Here is a 17,037-nt window from a genome sequence, read left to right as displayed (position 1 = left end):
TTAAATACTCTGGAGGATTAACGCCACAAGAGAATACAGATTACAGTAGTTCAGATATTTTCAATTCTGCACGTTCAGTTATCTGTAAACCATTTTTTATGTCAGTTATTTCATACTAATCCAACTTTACTTGCAGTAACGTACCACTTGTTTCAGCTGCGAAAACTAACGTCTTATCTGCACTGTATATACAGTTGAAGAAAATCTGATATTGTATTTTTGAATAGTTTCAAAAGGCTTTTGCATCATTTAACATTTTATAGGGAGTTCAAGGATTTCTGATATATGAAGTAAGGTTTGTCTTTATAGAACAACAGTGTTTCTGAGGCCTCTATAATATAAAGAAATTTTAACACCTTTAATAAAATTGGTATATCAAAATCCCCATGTGGAGTTAATCAGTATAAAAGTGTACTTTTACTAATACAAGTTAAATTGACATAAATTAGACTTAAATCAAAGAAAGGATAGCTTTTCAAGGTTTTGCAGCAGTTCAGTTAAATCAGTTTAAAACCAAATCTTAAGCCAATACCATGCAACTTGGTATTTTTATAAAGTCTTGCTGACTTTTCCGGACAAAACTTGTTTTTACCAACTAGCCACAAGTTCCATTGGTTACAATAGGACAACGAGCTTTTTGCTATTACTGTAGCTTATTTTGTAGGTCATTTGCAGTGTACAGTGCACCTGCATCCCTTTTTATGACTTTTATAACCTTTATCTTTCTTCTCCTTCCACCTTTTAATATGTGTTTAATAAAGTGTTACGAAATTTCTCATTATATGCACAAATTAGACTCAGGCCCTGGCAAAAGAAAAAAAATTCTGTTTTTCTTAACAGTGCCACGTATGAAGAAAACCACTCATGGCAATTTAAACTTATGACAATAGTTAATCCCTATGCAATCTTCACAGCAGTCTTTTGGTTGATCTGCTGCATGTTAAATTTAGGATTGTGGAATAATTTAATGTGTGGCAAGGGTCACTACAGGTAAAACCTTTCAGTTGAATGAAGAAAATAAGTTATGCTGATCACTGAGGCACTAGAGAGGAACTAAACAGTATGGCTAAGAGCGTAGATATGGTTTATGGATATAAACCTCTGCTTCTAGCTGTTGGCACAGATAACTGTGTTTGAGCTACAAAGCTGGTGAAGGGCCTGGAACACAAGTCCTGTGAGGAGCGGCTGAGGAAACTGGGGTTGTTTAGTCTGGAGAAGAGGAGGCTCAGGGGAGACCTTGTTGCTCTCTACAACTGCCTGAAAGGAAGGTGTGGGGAGCTGGGGGTCAGCCTCTTCTCACAGGTAACTAGTGATAGGACTAGAGGGAATGGCCTCAAGTTGTGCCAGGGGAGGTTTAGGTTGGAAATTAGGAGGCATTTCTTCTCAGAGTAGTCAGCCGTTGGAAATTAGGAGGCATTTCTTCTCAGAGTAGTCAGGCATTGGAATGGGTTGCCCAGGGAGGTGGTGGAGTCACCGTTCCTGGGGGTGTTTAAGGAAAGGCTGGACCTGGTGTGTAGGGACATGTTTTACTGGGTGACACTGGTGGTAGGGTGGTGGTTGGACCAGATGATCTCGGAGGTCTTTTCCAACCCTAATGATTCTATTACTCTTCTTGAGGCGCAGAAACGTGGGACATTGGAGAAGAGCAACTCAGCAGAAGGATGTCAGGGCTCTGAACACGTGTGTAAGGCTCTAACTCTGAACACACGCTCAGGGTACTTTATCGCTGTGACATGCCACCCCATCCCTCCTCCACAGCACGCCCCCCCCCCCAACCTCCGCGCCCTCCCACACCCTCCCCGACCCCCAAGTCCGTTCCCCGTCGCGCCCTCGGAACTGCGTCACTGCCCGTGGCGGCGGCGCGGCCGGGTCGCGCCGAGGCGGGCCCCTGACGCCATCTCTTCGCGCCGCGGCCGTGCCCCGCAGCATGGCCGTGCCCGGGGAGCCGCCGCCGCCGCCGCCCGCCGCCGAGCTGCCGTCCTTCGCCGCGGCCCGCGGGCTGGTGGGGCGGCGCTACTCATGCCTGGTGGTGGCGCCGCACCGCCGGCACATCGCGCTGCCTCCCCGCTACCTCGGCCGCAAGCGCACGGGCATCCGCGCCCAGCTGGACGCCGAGCTGCTGCGCTACTCGGAGAGGTGCGGCCGGGCACCGGGCGGCCCCCGCGGGATCTCTCTGCGGTGGGGGAAGCCCTCGGCCCGCCTGGGGGGAGCCTGGGGGTGGGCGCCCCGCTCACGGCTCGCTCTGCTTCCTCCGCAGCCTCCAGGGCGTGCCGGTGGCCTACGACAACGTGCGGGTGGTGGGGGAGCTCGGCGACATCCGCGACGACCAGGGCTTCGTGCACCTGAACATCGAGGCGGACTTCGTCATCTTCAGCCCCAAGAAGGGGAAAAAAATGGTGGTATGTAAATGCACGGGCACCTCTCGGGACATTTTTTTGCGTAAGTTACCAAGGCTTGGCTTATCTCCGTCAAAAGCAGTGGGTTGGGACTTAAGTAGAGTTGTATTTTGGTTTATTATAGTAATTTATGTGGGTAGTTTCTTAGCATGTGAGTAGTTTATAATAGTTCACTAGTAGTTTATAGTAGTAGTCAATACTGTCACGCTTCTGTGCTGTCTGCCCCTAAATGTGTGAGGCTGGTACGGACTCACCTGGAGTACTGTGTGCAGTTTGGGGCACCGCAGTATAAGGACATAAAAGAGCCTCCAAAGGATGGTGACAAAGATGATGAAGAGTCTAGAGGGGAAGACACATGAGGAGCAGTTGAAGTTACTTCCTTTGTCCAGCCCAGAGCAGAGGAGGCTGAGGGGAGGCCTCGCAGTGGCCTGCAGCTCCCTCACAAGGGGAGCGGAGGGGCAGGTGCTGAGCTCTGCTCTCTGGGAACAGCGACAGGACCCGAGGGAACGGCATGGAGCTGGGACAGGGGAGGGTCAGGCTGGGTGTTAGGGAAAGGTTCTGCACCCAGAGGGTGGTCGGGCACTGGCTGCCCAGGGCAGTGGTCATGAAGCATTTGGACAGTGCTCTCAGACACATGATCGGTTTGGTTTTTTTCGGATGGTCCTCTGGGGATGCAGGAGTTGAACTCAATGATCCTTGTGGGTCCCTTCCAGCTCAGATATTCCGTGATTCTATGATTCTGTGAAATTTATTAAATAGCAGTTTCTTTCTAAAAAGCAAATAACTCTTAAATGGATGAGTTTACTCTTATTTAATAGTGGAGGTAAGGTTTAGGGCGTGCTGATGAACTTATTTCTTTTAAGTACTAGAGCAGCACTTACACCTGCTTTTCAGTAAAAGGAAATACATGGCTCAGGGAGCAGCTTTAAGCTTAACTCACTGGTGTCAGAAGATGTATTCAAACTCTCAATTTGGTTTTCCCATATCTGGTGTTATGCCATGTTTTTTGCGGCATAGCACATGCCTTTCTGTAAATGTCGTTAAGAAATAAATAGGTTCTTTTGGTAGAAAGCGGATGAACATACTATCTCAAATTCATCTTTGAGGAGACACCCTCTCGGTGTCTTTCATTCATCTTTGAGGAGAGCAAAGGTGGATAAGTTTAATGTGCAAATGTGTCAGAAACCCACTGAATGGAGTACTTAAAGGCTTCTTATGTGTCATCTGTATCTTTAGCTGCTAAGTAGCGCTGTACTAACGTGGAAATAATTTCAGACAAGTAAATATGACTTAAAATGGCTTTAAAGCAAAGCTGATGGCATTACTGTCAGGAACGAGGTAACTGTTTGATGGCTGTACTGTCAGGAAAGAGGTAACTCTTTGATGCATGTACTCACTATAGCTAAATTCCATGCTTTGACTTTCATTTTTACAGATACAGGTTCATTGAACAGGACTGCATGAAAAGAATCATAGAATCATTAAGGTTGGAAGAGACCTCCAAGACCATCTGGTCCAACCATCCCCCTACCACCAATGTCACCCACTATGTCACAATGTCACAAACTATGTCCCTAAGCACCACGTCCAACCTTTCCTTAAACACCCCCAGGGACGGTGACGCCACCACTTCCTTGGGCAACCCATTCCAATGCCTGACTGCTCTTTCTGAGAAGAAATTTCTCAAAAATAGTTTTGATTTTAGTGTAGAAAATTTTGCTTATTTGCTAGATAAACAGACTTCTAACTTGAATGTAGAAAGTCTTGTCCAAAAGTGTCTATATAGGAAACTGAACATGCATCACCTGTGTGTTCAAAGGGATAATCTTTAATAGAGCTTTATATGACATTCTTTTTGTTTTTTAGGGTGTAATTAATAAAGTGGCCCCCAGTCATATTGGCTGTCTGATACATGGATGCTTCAATGCTTCTATCCCTAAACCTGAACAAATGTCAGCTGTAGAGTGGCAAGAGTTAGGGTTAAAAGTAGGTGATGAACTGAAATTTCGAGTATCACACTTAGATTCTGATGCAGCTGGAGTGTTCTTCATTCGAGGAGGACTGACTAAAACAAGGTAATGTGCCATAAAAGAGAATATTTTTGAACTGTTTTAATGGACTTGTTCTAAGCTAAATGATTTGATTTAACATCTTAGGCTTTAAGCTTCACTGTTTTTACACAACCCCTCATCTATAATTAGTTTGTATTAGTCACATTAAACACCTTGATGTTAAGGAATTGCATGGAAATTTTCTCTGGAAAAATAAAAATAGAATTTTCTGAGCTTTAAAAAATCTAACTGCTGTCCTGTGAACTGTTGATTGTGTATATATATAGTACGTGTTCAAAATAACACCTGAAAACTAGAGTGGCTTTCTTTATTAACATTCTAGGCTTTTCAAGTAAAAATGTTCCAATTTCTGAACACGATGTGTATGTTGTTATTTCTACACACATGTACACATACTACCAGTTATATAATCACAAGTTACATGCAGGTGACTTAAATGCTTGCAGAAACATCTTTGATCTCAAAGACGATATGAGAAAATGCATGACCTTCATCTGTTCACTTATGCCTCTAGGTTTTCAGAGCAACTAGCTAAAAATCTTAATAGTGATATCTTTGAAAGAGTTTTAGGTTTTTTTAAATGGTCGTTTGCTGAGCATTTTTTTTTACCAATGGGATTAACTTTTTTTTTTTTAATGTACAATATAAATATTACTGATGAAATCATAATATTTTTGGAGAACCACAGAGTTGTGTTTAATCTGAAAGGATGTTCTGGATTGTTTTCATGAATTCAGAATGAAGCTTAACCATTTTGTCCCCAGTGACTCTGGGGGCATCTGTTCCTCCGTAGTTTTAACTGCATTCTTTCCTTATGAGTCTTCTTAGACGTTTTATCCAGTGCTATTACTTGCAGGATGCTTGCTGGGTTTTTTAGTGTTGTGGGTTTTTTTTGGTTGGTTTGTTGTTGTTTTTATTGTTTGGTTTTTGTTTTTCTGGCATCTTCTTTGTTTTATCGGTACAGACTTCAGCAAGGCAATTGCTTGGTAAAACCAGCAGCATGTCTCAGGTATGATTGAACAGGTTGTTGTGTGTTTGTGAATAACTGATGAACCAACAAAAAGGTGTACTGCACAGTGTGTAATTATAAATTACTAGATGAGGGAATAAAAGTAAAAAGGAAATAACAAAATGGTGTATACAGGATGTTAGAGAAGAAATTTAGGCTAAGGTTTGGCAGAGAATATTGATTCATTGGTAAAATAAAAGAAGGTGGTCAGGTAGTAGAAATTAAGCTGAAAGTTTTAACAAGCTTTATATTTTTCGCTAACTAGAGAGTCATATTTTCTGTTTGTATATTTTATCTACTTGGTGTAAATACTGTGCTTCAGAAAATTTTGACATTTCAGTGTGTGAAGTGCCCTAAGATTTCCTATTTCAGCTTATTTTGTATGTTTCCTTACAGTATGCATCCCAAAATATCTGAGAGCATCACTGACTGTGCAAATGGAGAGGAAATTCAAAACCTTGAACATGAGAAAAATAGCTTGAATGACTCTAGGGGAGATAATGTCGTGGAGGAGCCTCCAGATGAGACAGATAACACTGGGGGGGACAATGCAGAAGAGCAAAGTGTTGATCCTGTGAATGGAATATGTGATGATAAAAACAAGAAGAAGAAAAAGAAAAAACATAAGCAAGAAGAACAGCAACATGTATTGCCTGCCAGTGACTCTAGTGGTTACCAAAGTGACCACAAAAAGTCAAAGAAAAAGAAAAGAAAGCATTGTGAAGTTGAAGAAAGTGAATTGCCTCAACTGCCACAAGAACCAAAAGCTAAAAAAAGCAAGGACTGAAGTCTGAAGTGCCTTTCTTAAAAAAGATATCAGACATTTTTGATAAACTTCCAATAAAACCCTATTTTCAAAATACGTATGTATATTTCTTTACTAAAAAATCTGCTTTGCTATGTGGGATTGTTTGTATGCATATGTGCATCAACAGCTTTAAAGGCAGCAGCTTTTAAAGAAGTGTTGCAGGAAAAAGGGTGGAGGCAGTATGTGCATGTCTTTTTGACTGGAAAATAACAGATAGAATATGAGTATAGTATGATTGTAGGATCACATGTATCACCTCTGTGCTTTCTAGTTCCGTGCATTAACTAGTAGCTAGTTATGAGCTATGATAATCTAATTTCATCATTGCTGCTGAGTGTCTTGATTTTTTTAAGAGGAGTCTTAATGTTCTGGGACACATTCCTGAATTTCCAAGATTTTTTTTTGTTTTAAATTGGAGGCGAGGGAGAAGTAATGGGCTGTGAATGCCTGTGAATGAATCTGTGCAGCCTGACTTAAAGGTTAATCAAGCAGTGAGTGCCTTGGTTCATTCAAAACAAAGCTTTGTAGGTACTCTCTATAAAACAAACAAACAAAAAGAGATGGACAACACGACTCTGCATTGAAGCAGGGAAGAGAGAAGATTAATGTAATCCGATGTGATGAAATACCATTTGCACACTGGTTAGAATAACACTGGTTAAGCTGCTAGTCATGTGACATAATTTGAGAAAGTTCTTATTTTTTATGTATCAAACTCATAGACGTAGCAGTTTTCATTAAAAAAAAAAAAGTTAAAGTGCAACTCCAGCCATTTATACCTGCTGTAACTTTAAAATGTTGGTCTCTAGAACAACAGGTGAGTACAGTCAGTATTTCCCAGGCTGTTAGAATTAATGTTACTGGAAAATTAAGATAATGGAAAAATTATAGTCAAATGTTAACTAATGTACCTTTACTAAGAACTAATTTTCATGGTGTAAATGCAATACAATTTTTTGAATATCATTATTTTGGTTGCAGCTCTTTTTTGTTGTGAAGAGTTTTGGAGAGCTGCAGTGTGATTTGGTCTATGCTAATTCTTTAACCAAGGTAGGAAGCAACGCTTGGTTTGGTGCTATTGACTTGCCTAATACCATCACCAGCTTTTCTGAAACCTTGTAAGTAATCAGCGTGTATGTGGGAACTTGCTGTTCATCCATCTGTTCTCTAGGTGTTCTCAGACTAAACGCTGTTGGAACAGTTATGCTGATGCTATTAGCTGACTGTAATAGACTTACATGCAGTTTCTAATCAAATAACCACAGAACATGTTTTGGATCTGAAGTGTGGTAGTTAGTACTTGTTTTAGGGCTCACTTCATGCTATATTAAAGATACTTAAAAAAAACAAAGATCCGGACTTGCTGAGACAGATCTAAGTTTCTGTCTTATAAGCTTGATGGCATGGCAGTACACCACAGGATTTTTAAAGTTAATACAACCCTATGAAGAACAAAGTTAAGAGTTTTTGCAGACCTATAAGGGCAGCTTAAATTGATTTTTAAGGGCAGCAGAATCTTCAATATATTCTCTTTGAGTTGTCCCTGTTGTGTTTTTTATGTGACAATGTTGACATTTGAACTAGATGCATTTTCATTGATGCTATCTCCTTGGACTGTCCATTCTTCCTGTACTGTGATAAAATTGAAAAGTCAAATGATGCATCTGTGATGTGTCAGTGTGCTGCAAGGTCAATTTAGGGCAATATTCTGGTGTGTTGAGTGTGGCAGAAAGTAGCGGGGGAAAAAAAAAATCTCACCTGAAAGTTTAACTGTACAGGAAAGTCTGCAGATCGGGGCATACCTCACAGTCAGAAATGTTCTGTCAGCTCTCCTTTTATAATGGATTGATGTAGAAGGAAAAATTAGATGGATAGGTATGGAGGCTATATCATGGAGGAGGATGGTAAGCGAAGAATCTTTTTATTGATGCCTGTAGGAAGGGAAAATTGGAGAGGGTTGCTTTTGTAGATGCACCAAAACCAGAATCATGTGAGTTCACCTATTAGTACTTAATAATCATTATAGCTCACTTTCTCTTTTAGAGAAGGGAAACAGATCTCCAGTAGACCCACTATTGGTGACTGAGGCATGAGTCAAGCAAAGCCAGTTCATAGGACGAGCTTGTAGCACCAAGAGTTCGCTTTGTTTTGTTCCAGCTTTTCATCGGCATGGACAGATGGGGATATTCTGGGGAATAACTGAAGTTGCAATTAGTGAAACAAGTAACAGATAATATAAATGCTTACAGCACTTTGAGTTGTCCACTTTTGCTACTTTACTAATCTCTTACTGTATGAGAATTGCCTACTGTTGTTTTACGAACTATTAAAACTGACTTTTTGAGTGTATTAAGCAACTTTTCTGAAAGTCTAATAATCTGCCTCAATTTTAAGTCTTATTTAAAGCCTTTTTTTTTTTTTTTTTTTTTTGGCATGCAAGCGTGGCCAGCACCCTCTTCTATCATTTTTTTTGCTTTTCTTTCTTGGCTTACAACAGAAGAAGGCAATTACAAATAAATCAAGTGCAGGAGTTGGCAATTCACGATTGCTGAACAAGTTGTTGTTCCAGTGTTCCAAATAGTGCAACACATGACATTAAATTGTTGCTAGGTTAGTATGCAAATAGTAACTGTGCAACAAAATGAATTTGTAGATTCCTTCTTCTGATATCTGTACGAAGTAGTTGACTGTTTTCTGTCTTTGGAAGGAAAAAGGTTAAGAAAAAAACTTTAAAAAGGAAAAAAAATAAATCACAGTTGGAACCACTATTGGCAGCCTCACAGCTGCACTGTTGATGTTGCTGTACACACTGTTTTAAATTAGCTAAATATGAAAAAAAAAAAAAAAAAGGATTTTCAAAAGTGAATTGTCACTCTACTCATGACTTTAAATCAGCTTTTTTTTTTTTTCTCCATTAAAAGGATAAGATTTTCTAGTAGTTTACTTTAACAAAGGAAAGAAGCCTAACTTAAGATACTTTCCATAAAAGTTTCTCTGAAGTCTGATCATTATGTCATGAAGTCTGATCTGAAGTCTAGCTTTCCCAGAGGGCATTTTCATACAATTCACTTGTGTCACATAGAAAGAGAAGGTCAGAAGGCAAAAATTGTAGTTTTACCTATAACTATACTGACAGTTACACCAATATTTCAAGTGATCTTAAGAAAATATGTTTGTTTGTTTGTTTTCCCCCTTCTTTTAGTATTAATTTGGTAAAGAAACCAATATTCACTTTTATCTGTGGCTGATAATCTGTTGTTTGTACTATGCAAAACATAGTCTCAACCAACTATAACAAAAGTTTCTAAAGCTGGGACTGCTTCTTCATAGTATTATACGTATTTTGATTCTGAATACTTAACATTCCTCAGTGTATCATGTGTTCGGCAGACGAAGAAGTGGTCATAGAAAAAAAAAAAAGTATTTTTAGTTGTCTTTAAAACAAATGTTTTGTATTCTCTGAAGCTTGCAATGAGCTGTGTTGTTAATTTTTGCTCTTCATCTTCTCCTTGCTCCTCTTAGAGACAAATTTTGTGCTTTTGGCTTGGCAGTTTTCTGCTTCTTAAAATATGCAGCCTGAACAGCAAAGTGGGTGAGCTCTACGGAAAGGATTTTCAAAATGTCCGAAGTAAGCTAGCTGCCTTTTGGAAAACATGAGCCTTGATCAAATCTGCCTCTGCATAAACTGTTTGCCTTTGGAAGCATCCCAGCCTTTGATAGCCCTCAGACATACAGACCTTTGCTGTAAAATGCATGGAGTTGCTACATGCCCAAACTGTTGGGATTGTATTCCTTCCATGTATCAATGGAGGGGTTATATGATCTGTTGCTCTCGGGATGATTAGACTTGGCTATGAAAGGACTGAAATAGTTTCAGTCTAATAACTCCTGAAGGCATGTTTCTCTTTCCATAATGTTGATTCAAATCTGCTATTTAGCTTTCAGAAATTCCATAATTTTGATACTTCAGTATCCAGTAGACTTAGTCTGTTTACAGAAAGAAGGTACTTTGTCTTCTGGAACAAAATAAGACTGAAAATTAAGCTTGTGCTTCTTAAAAGTCATCAGGAGTAAGTTATTTATAGACATGAATAATAATTTTTTGTGACCTTTGTCATGACTTTATGCATAGCTAGGGTTAGAGCTGGGTTGAATTCATCTGTAAGTCTAGTAGAAATCTACTGAATTGACCTAACGTTAAGCAATTAGGAATGATTGCAGCCTGGTAATGGCTTCAAGTTACCCTGGAGCCAACTGTCCCAGGTAAGGAGTGTAAAGATAGCTTAGAAAGAATGAACTTCAGTTTTCCCACTTTACCTGTCCTCAAGAACTTCAAAAGGACCTCTGCTCCAAGACATAGAATGAATAGATGATCTCCTCCCATCTCCCAAACTGATATGTTTGTTGTGTATTATTGCTGTGGGAACACCTCTCTTGTCCAAAGACACAACTCAACCCCACAAAGACTTTTTTGAGAAATCTGTCTACAGAAACAGCTAAAATGAACTTTTGGTACAGTTAGTGACCTGAACTATAGCAATTCTTAGTACATAGCAAAGAAACCTTGTGAATGGAGATAACAGTTTTGGTACAAGTGTCATTAACAATGCACCCCTTTTCTGTGGGTAATTTTAGTGCATTTTGTGTGACTAGAAGGTTGAGCTGTGACCTTTCGTCTCTAAAGCTATATGGCACAGTCCATTAAGGGCGCAGGTACAAAGATATGACTGACCTGGAAAGTTTTCTTGTTCCTTATCCCTGCGCTCCTTCCTCCTTTGTGCTTTCTTTCACTGGTGCCTTTGGTGAATGGGGGAATTGTCTATAAATAGTGTTACTACACCTGAAGCCTGGTGCCATACAAGACTGGGATTTCATTGTGCTGCACAAATTGGTTGAGAGCTGTGTGTTTAATAAGTAAATGTGTTGTTTAAAAGCTCATATTAGGCATGGTTGATCCACTAGAGTTTCAGTCACAAAAAGAAGTAGATATTTGTCAAATACTTTGACTGGGTTGCAAATAAGGTTACAGAATTCAGAAATACTATTGCCATTCTATCTGCAGAGCCATGATCGGTGGACATGACTTCATTGTGATACATATTTGTACAGCATACACAAATTTGGCTAAAGACTCAGGAGCACAACCATTAAGTGGAATGTAGGCTGTGCAAGTATGGTCCTGGATTTCACCAAAGGTATTTTGTCACAACTAGTGTGAAAGAACTCCTACCCATTCATGGAACTGGCCAGAGTCTCATGGCAAGGCCCAAGTTGCCTTGCTTTCAAAGTGAGTTGAACAGGACTACAACTGGCCTTCAGAAAGTTGGCCGTTTCGGCTTCTTTGCTACTGTGTAAGACACATTCTGTGCTTTTGTTTTTTCATTAAAAAGTGTTAATATATGGGTAAAAGAAAAATTCTGTACAAATCATTCAAACATTTAAAGCTAGATTAAAAAGACAGACAATTTATGCCGCATCAGCGATCATTAATATCACCCTCAGGATAAATCAGGCATAGTCTTGGAGCACTATTAAATTTTTGCCTTGGCTCCTTTTTTATTTCAGATTCAAAGCCAGGTAGGTAGTGGCTTTGTGAAGTGGGGGCACACCTTTGCTTCTGGTGTTCTCTGTGCAAAAAGTAGATTAAGAGCTGAGGACCTCTGCCTTTCAAAGGAGTTCCATGTATTGTGGCTGAAAATAAGCACACAGACCAATCTGCAGTGTTGATAAATAGGATACGCTGATAACTTGCTTTGATATGATTTTCTCTATGTGAAACTGAATATAGAATGTGACCTACTTTTAGGTGTGTTATTACCAAATCCCATGTTTTCCTAGTTTTCTTAGAAAGAGTTTAATTCCTGTTTCATGTGTATAATTTCACAATTTATCTTTTCATTTGGGACAGGCATTATTTAAACCTCAACTCCTAGTTTCCTTGGGCCAAGTGAATGATATTATGAACACTTGGAAGCTTTCTGAAGTAGCGAAAAGAGTGTGCATGTGTTATAGGTTCAATTACCCAGGATCTTTATAATGTACTTACAAAAATATGCGGATGCCTGTAGATGAGTTCTGTAGTATTTTGTACTGCAGTTATTTCTATCACACATCAATGCCTGGCTTGCCAAAATCATTATCAGAAATGTTCCCAAAATTAAGCTCAACATCATCATATTCATTCCTGATTTGTATTCAGTAAATCTGTTGTTGTACAACAATATGATGACAAATGTAAAGACAATCTGTTGCAATTTTTTTTTTAATTTTCCTATTAATTAAATACATTAAATATCTCTTCTTAGGCAAAACAAATTCCCCAAAGGCTGTTTTCTGAGCCATTTTATGAGCAAGCCTTAGAAATAGAGACATAATTACTCTATTTGTGACACAGTCATTCAGATTTCTGAATTACACTTGAAAGAAAAGATAGTTGAAAGATGTGGACCAACTGGATTAAATTCAAATGCAAATAACAGCAATAAAAGAGAGAGAATTGTTTCATGAAGAAAGAAGAAAAAGATTGATAATTTTATCTAAATAATAAGTGTGTATGCAATGTGTCTTGCCTTCCTCTGAAAGTTCTCATGGGGCTTGCAGTGGGATGCAGTTTTAAGCACCTTCATATTGCATTGAAGCAAGGCACTTAAACGTCACTAGTGAGGGACTGTAGATACAAGCAGTGTTTCTTCATATCATAAATATGTAAAAAAAATGGTGAAGGATTGTTTCACTCAGCATTTTTCTATTGAACACTTCCAATTCTGTAATGAGAAAGGTAACCATATATCTTCTGTATCACTTTTAGTTTGGTGATGACCCAAGTGATGCTGTTTTTTTTTGTCTCTGGTCAAAAATTGTTCTTTAAATAATAGTTCTAGCAGTTAGGAAAATGTGAGACTGAAACTTCAGACTTTTTATATTTAGACTTATTGTGTCTTTAGCGGACTATGCTTTGTAAAATGCTGTAAGAAAATTCAGTTAAGTTAATGGAAAACTGAGTAAGAATTAAGGGTAAATTAAAATAAAATAAAATAAAGGGGGGGAAGGGGGATTTCTTCATAAACCTGGAGTACAAAGTATAAAATTTCAGTTTAAAGAAACGTTTTTTAATTTTCAAAATCTTTCATAAGAACAGAAGGAAACTTGAAGGCTTATCTTTAAGGAATTTTCTATCTTCTTTCCACCAAATATTTTTAGTCCATTCAAAATGCTTGTATAGTTTTTGAAAGTGTGATATATTTTAAATGTACAAATAGTCATTTCATATTCGAAGTTAACTATTCTATTCTAAGCATGGGATTGTTAGAAAAGGAACCAAAATTGTTTTTTCCTCTCAAATTCAGATACTGGTGACATCAACTGAAATTCCTTTTTGGTCAGGCTACAATTCCATAAAAATGGCACTGATCCACTATAAGTTTACACTTTCTATGTCAAATCAGTGCAGGACTTTGAAAAGTCTGTCTTGCAGAAGACTTCTCTCTGTTCTCATGCAATGCCACATGGTGGAGTATTGCTTTTTCTGTATGGGTTTTTCACCATATCTGTCAGCTAAAGAGCTCAAAACTTCTGTGAATTAGCGTTTAGTTAGGGGAAGTTTTTGGGAAGTGTATATAATGTTTCAGATTCAGAACATAACTTTATGGTAGTTCTGTACTATTGGAGAAATTATGAAGTCTCTTGTCAAAACGAAAGGTTCTCATTGACAAAGGTTTCAGCTGCACTTTTGTACTTCTTGATTGCTGCTGTTCGTCTCTTGGGTTACTTGCATAATGACTCTTAAATTAATAAAGTCAGTGAGAGACTGTAGACTTTTTTCATTCTTTCCTTTGTCAGGAAACTTCTGTATTACACACCACTGTAAAGAAAACTTGTTTGTTCAGGTGGAAAATGAGCTAGTACATAAAGTACGTAAAGCTGCATTTTTTAATCTAAATATTTTAGCAGGGTGACATATAGTACAACCACAACAGAGAGGGCTAGTGAACTTACGGAAATAGATCTGGAAGAGACAAAAAAAATTTGTATGTGTTTGTATGTGTTCTCAGCATCAAAACCTTTTTATCTACCCTAGTTCCTGTGACCATGTTAGTTTAATTTATTTTCTAGTTTTCATATACTTGAAAATACAGTTAATACATGTATACATCCAGTTTTTCACTGTTTGTTTTTCAGATTCTTTCCTGATTCTTTCATGCTGTGAATACAACCTGAAGCAAATATGATGATTAGCAAGTGGATTTGTTTGTCCTACCATAGTGAATGTTTAGCTATTGGCCAGTTCACAGAATTCTGTCAACTTAACTGAAATATTGAATTACTTTAAGTTTTATGGAAATGGATCATGAACAGAGGAAAGAAACTACGTTAGTTTTCCTTTTTGAAGAAAGGTTAAAAGGTGTCTTAATCCAGTGTAGCATGATGAGTGATGTCGCCATTATACCTGAACGTAAGTCTAACTATTTTACATGTAAGCAATGTAACCATTAGAATCTAGGGAAAAAAAAAAAAGTTGATAATGTCTTTACCTCTAGTAATGAGTTGCATTTGGAGAGCAAACTGAGCTCTATTTTATGGAATGATTTTGGGGATTTTTCTTCAGGAAGGATTTCAGAGTTGGGTCTTTTCTCTGAAAGCCCCTGGAGAAGTTCTGTATTGGATCTGTATTGCTAGATCTGGCTCAAATTGCTTTAGGCTTAATCATGAAAATTATCCATTGATTTAGTCTGAGAATTGCATGATTTTTAAGACTAACTTGAGAGTAGAATTAAGGGGATTCTCCAAAATCTCAGTTATAAAAAAGATTAATTCATAACTTTAGAGGCAGCATTGAATAAATCTGCTATGAAAGACAGCTAAGGGGAAATAATAGACCTGTGCACTAAACTAGGGAAGATATCCACGCTGCTTTCTAATAGGATGCAAAGTTAAAATAAATGCAGGACTCTATCAAGAAAAATGGTCTATGTGGGACCGGTGTTCACACAACTGTGCTTGTTAATATTCTAGAACAGATTCTCTTTCACAGATACCACCCATGCTTAATGACTTTCATCCCATTAGTCTTACCTGAATGTGCCTTTCACCACTGAGTGATTTCATCTTCTTTTAGTCTTGAAACACCCACAATATATTTTTGGGAAAAAAAATAATTTAATGTGTTTCTGTAAATAATCTTTAGTACTACCAAATTGTCAGTGTTTATTAGTTTTCAGGTATAAAATTTAATCCAAAACACTCGTTTTTCTCTTGCTCTTAGTTGGCACATTTTGTAGTTGGAAAATCTCTGCACATAAGATTAAAAGGAGGGTAGTATACTCACTAGTTCAATATAAAATTACCAGACCATTTGTGACATCAGTACTAAAATATGTTTTAAGTGACAAATAAAGTAAATTCTTATTTTTGGTTGTCTGTTCAATTTATGTAGTGTGATTCATAACACTGTGAAGCAAGGCCAGGGTAGGGAATAGCAGAAGCTCCACTGAAGGCCTGAAGGTAAGACAGGAGGTTATGGTTAAGAGATTCAAACAGGATAGTAAAACGTTGATCTTGGTCTGCTCTGTATAACATAACATATTAATCTTATCAGTATTGGAAGAAAAAGAAATTGCATCATCTTAATATTTTCTGCTAATTTAGACTGAGTGTCCTACAATATTATTTTGGCACTCTGCTAGTGGTGTGTCAGCTGTCTCCAGGGGCCCTTGTCAGAAGAAGAGGAAAGTCTCCTGCTGTGCCAATACTGTAAAATAAATAACATTCTCAGAAGATTAATAGAGAGCTGGAGCACAGAGTGTTACTAGTTGTCATAAAACAGACAGAAAATGGTTTGTGTTCCGAAAGGGAAGACTTAGGAAATGACTGATCCCAGAGAAGAATAAATTTGTTGATCTGGAAACATCATTTGAGAAAAAAATGATGACCAAGTGTCCAGTGGTTTGGAAGTTATGAAGGGACATGTGTCCAAATCAGAGATCTATAGCTGAACTTCTTCCAAATACATTTAACCTTGTTTTGTCTGGAAACCTCATGAATCCAAGCTGTGTTTTGAACTCCCACTTACCAGTGTTGGTTTTGCTTAGGCTGTATAGTAAATAAGTGCTGTCTGGAAAGCCTTTTCAACCTATATTGATATTCTTAATTCTAGCTGAATCTAGTGAAATAAATAGTGCATTAATAATTAAAAAAAAAAAAAAGTAAAAAAAAAAAAGTCTTAAATGACAATGTATGTATTGTGGGGACAACTAAAGCCCTATGAAGTCCTATCTAATTTATGTGTGTGTTAAGCTTTATGTTTACAAACTGCATTGAGAGTAACAAAATTTACATTTGTCTTCATCCCTCTCACTCCTTGTATATCAGAGTGTGATTAGTAATTCCAGACTGCTTTCACATAGGCCCCATCTCAATTCAGGAAAGGCTTGTAGCTGGAGGAATGTATGTATTCCAATTTCATTAATTCTGGCATGATTAAAAAAATAAATAAATAAAAACAACAAATACCCCCACCCCTAAACAAACAAATAAACAAACAAAAACTTTAGAACTGTCATGAATTTGGAGGGGAGGTGGCCATTTTATGTCCTTGTTCATATAGCACTAAACATGTATGGCATCTATGTCTCAGTAACATAAGTGGAATTTCATCATGTTCCAGTCATTATTAGCTATTTTTGAGAAAGGAGTGGACTGTTGGGTGATGCAATGAATTTTTGAGAATTTCAAGGAGGGTTCTTACCTAGGCCA

At 38.1% G+C, this 17,037-nt stretch overlaps 1 protein-coding gene across 1 annotated transcript; it reads left to right on the top strand.

Annotated features, from left to right (window-relative positions):
• The first annotated feature begins 1,888 nt into the window (after positions 1-1,888).
• On the top strand, positions 1,889-6,344 carry POLR1F (RNA polymerase I subunit F). The gene is made up of 4 exons (XM_035562516.2): positions 1,889-2,136; positions 2,258-2,399; positions 4,263-4,471; positions 5,874-6,344. Exons 1-4 carry the CDS (start codon positions 1,928-1,930, stop codon positions 6,262-6,264), a joined length of 951 nt encoding a protein of 316 aa, XP_035418409.1. The 5' UTR covers positions 1,889-1,927; the 3' UTR covers positions 6,265-6,344.
• The last annotated feature ends 10,693 nt before the right edge of the window (positions 6,345-17,037 follow it).

This window comes from Cygnus atratus, chromosome 2, assembly GCF_013377495.2.
Source record: "Cygnus atratus isolate AKBS03 ecotype Queensland, Australia chromosome 2, CAtr_DNAZoo_HiC_assembly, whole genome shotgun sequence".
Lineage (NCBI taxonomy): Eukaryota > Metazoa > Chordata > Aves > Anseriformes > Anatidae > Cygnus > Cygnus atratus.
This window is presented reverse-complemented; position numbering and strand designations above follow the sequence as displayed.

Coding starts and splice junctions, on each gene's coding strand:
- POLR1F (XM_035562516.2), top strand. CDS start 1,928: ATGGCCGTGCCCGGGGAGCCGCCGCCGCCGCCGCCCGCCGCCGAGCTG. Junction 2,137..2,257: donor CTGCTGCGCTACTCGGAGAG/GTGCGGCCGGGC, acceptor CTTCCTCCGCAG/CCTCCAGGGCGTGCCGGTGG. Junction 4,472..5,873: donor GGAGGACTGACTAAAACAAG/GTAATGTGCCAT, acceptor GTTTCCTTACAG/TATGCATCCCAAAATATCTG.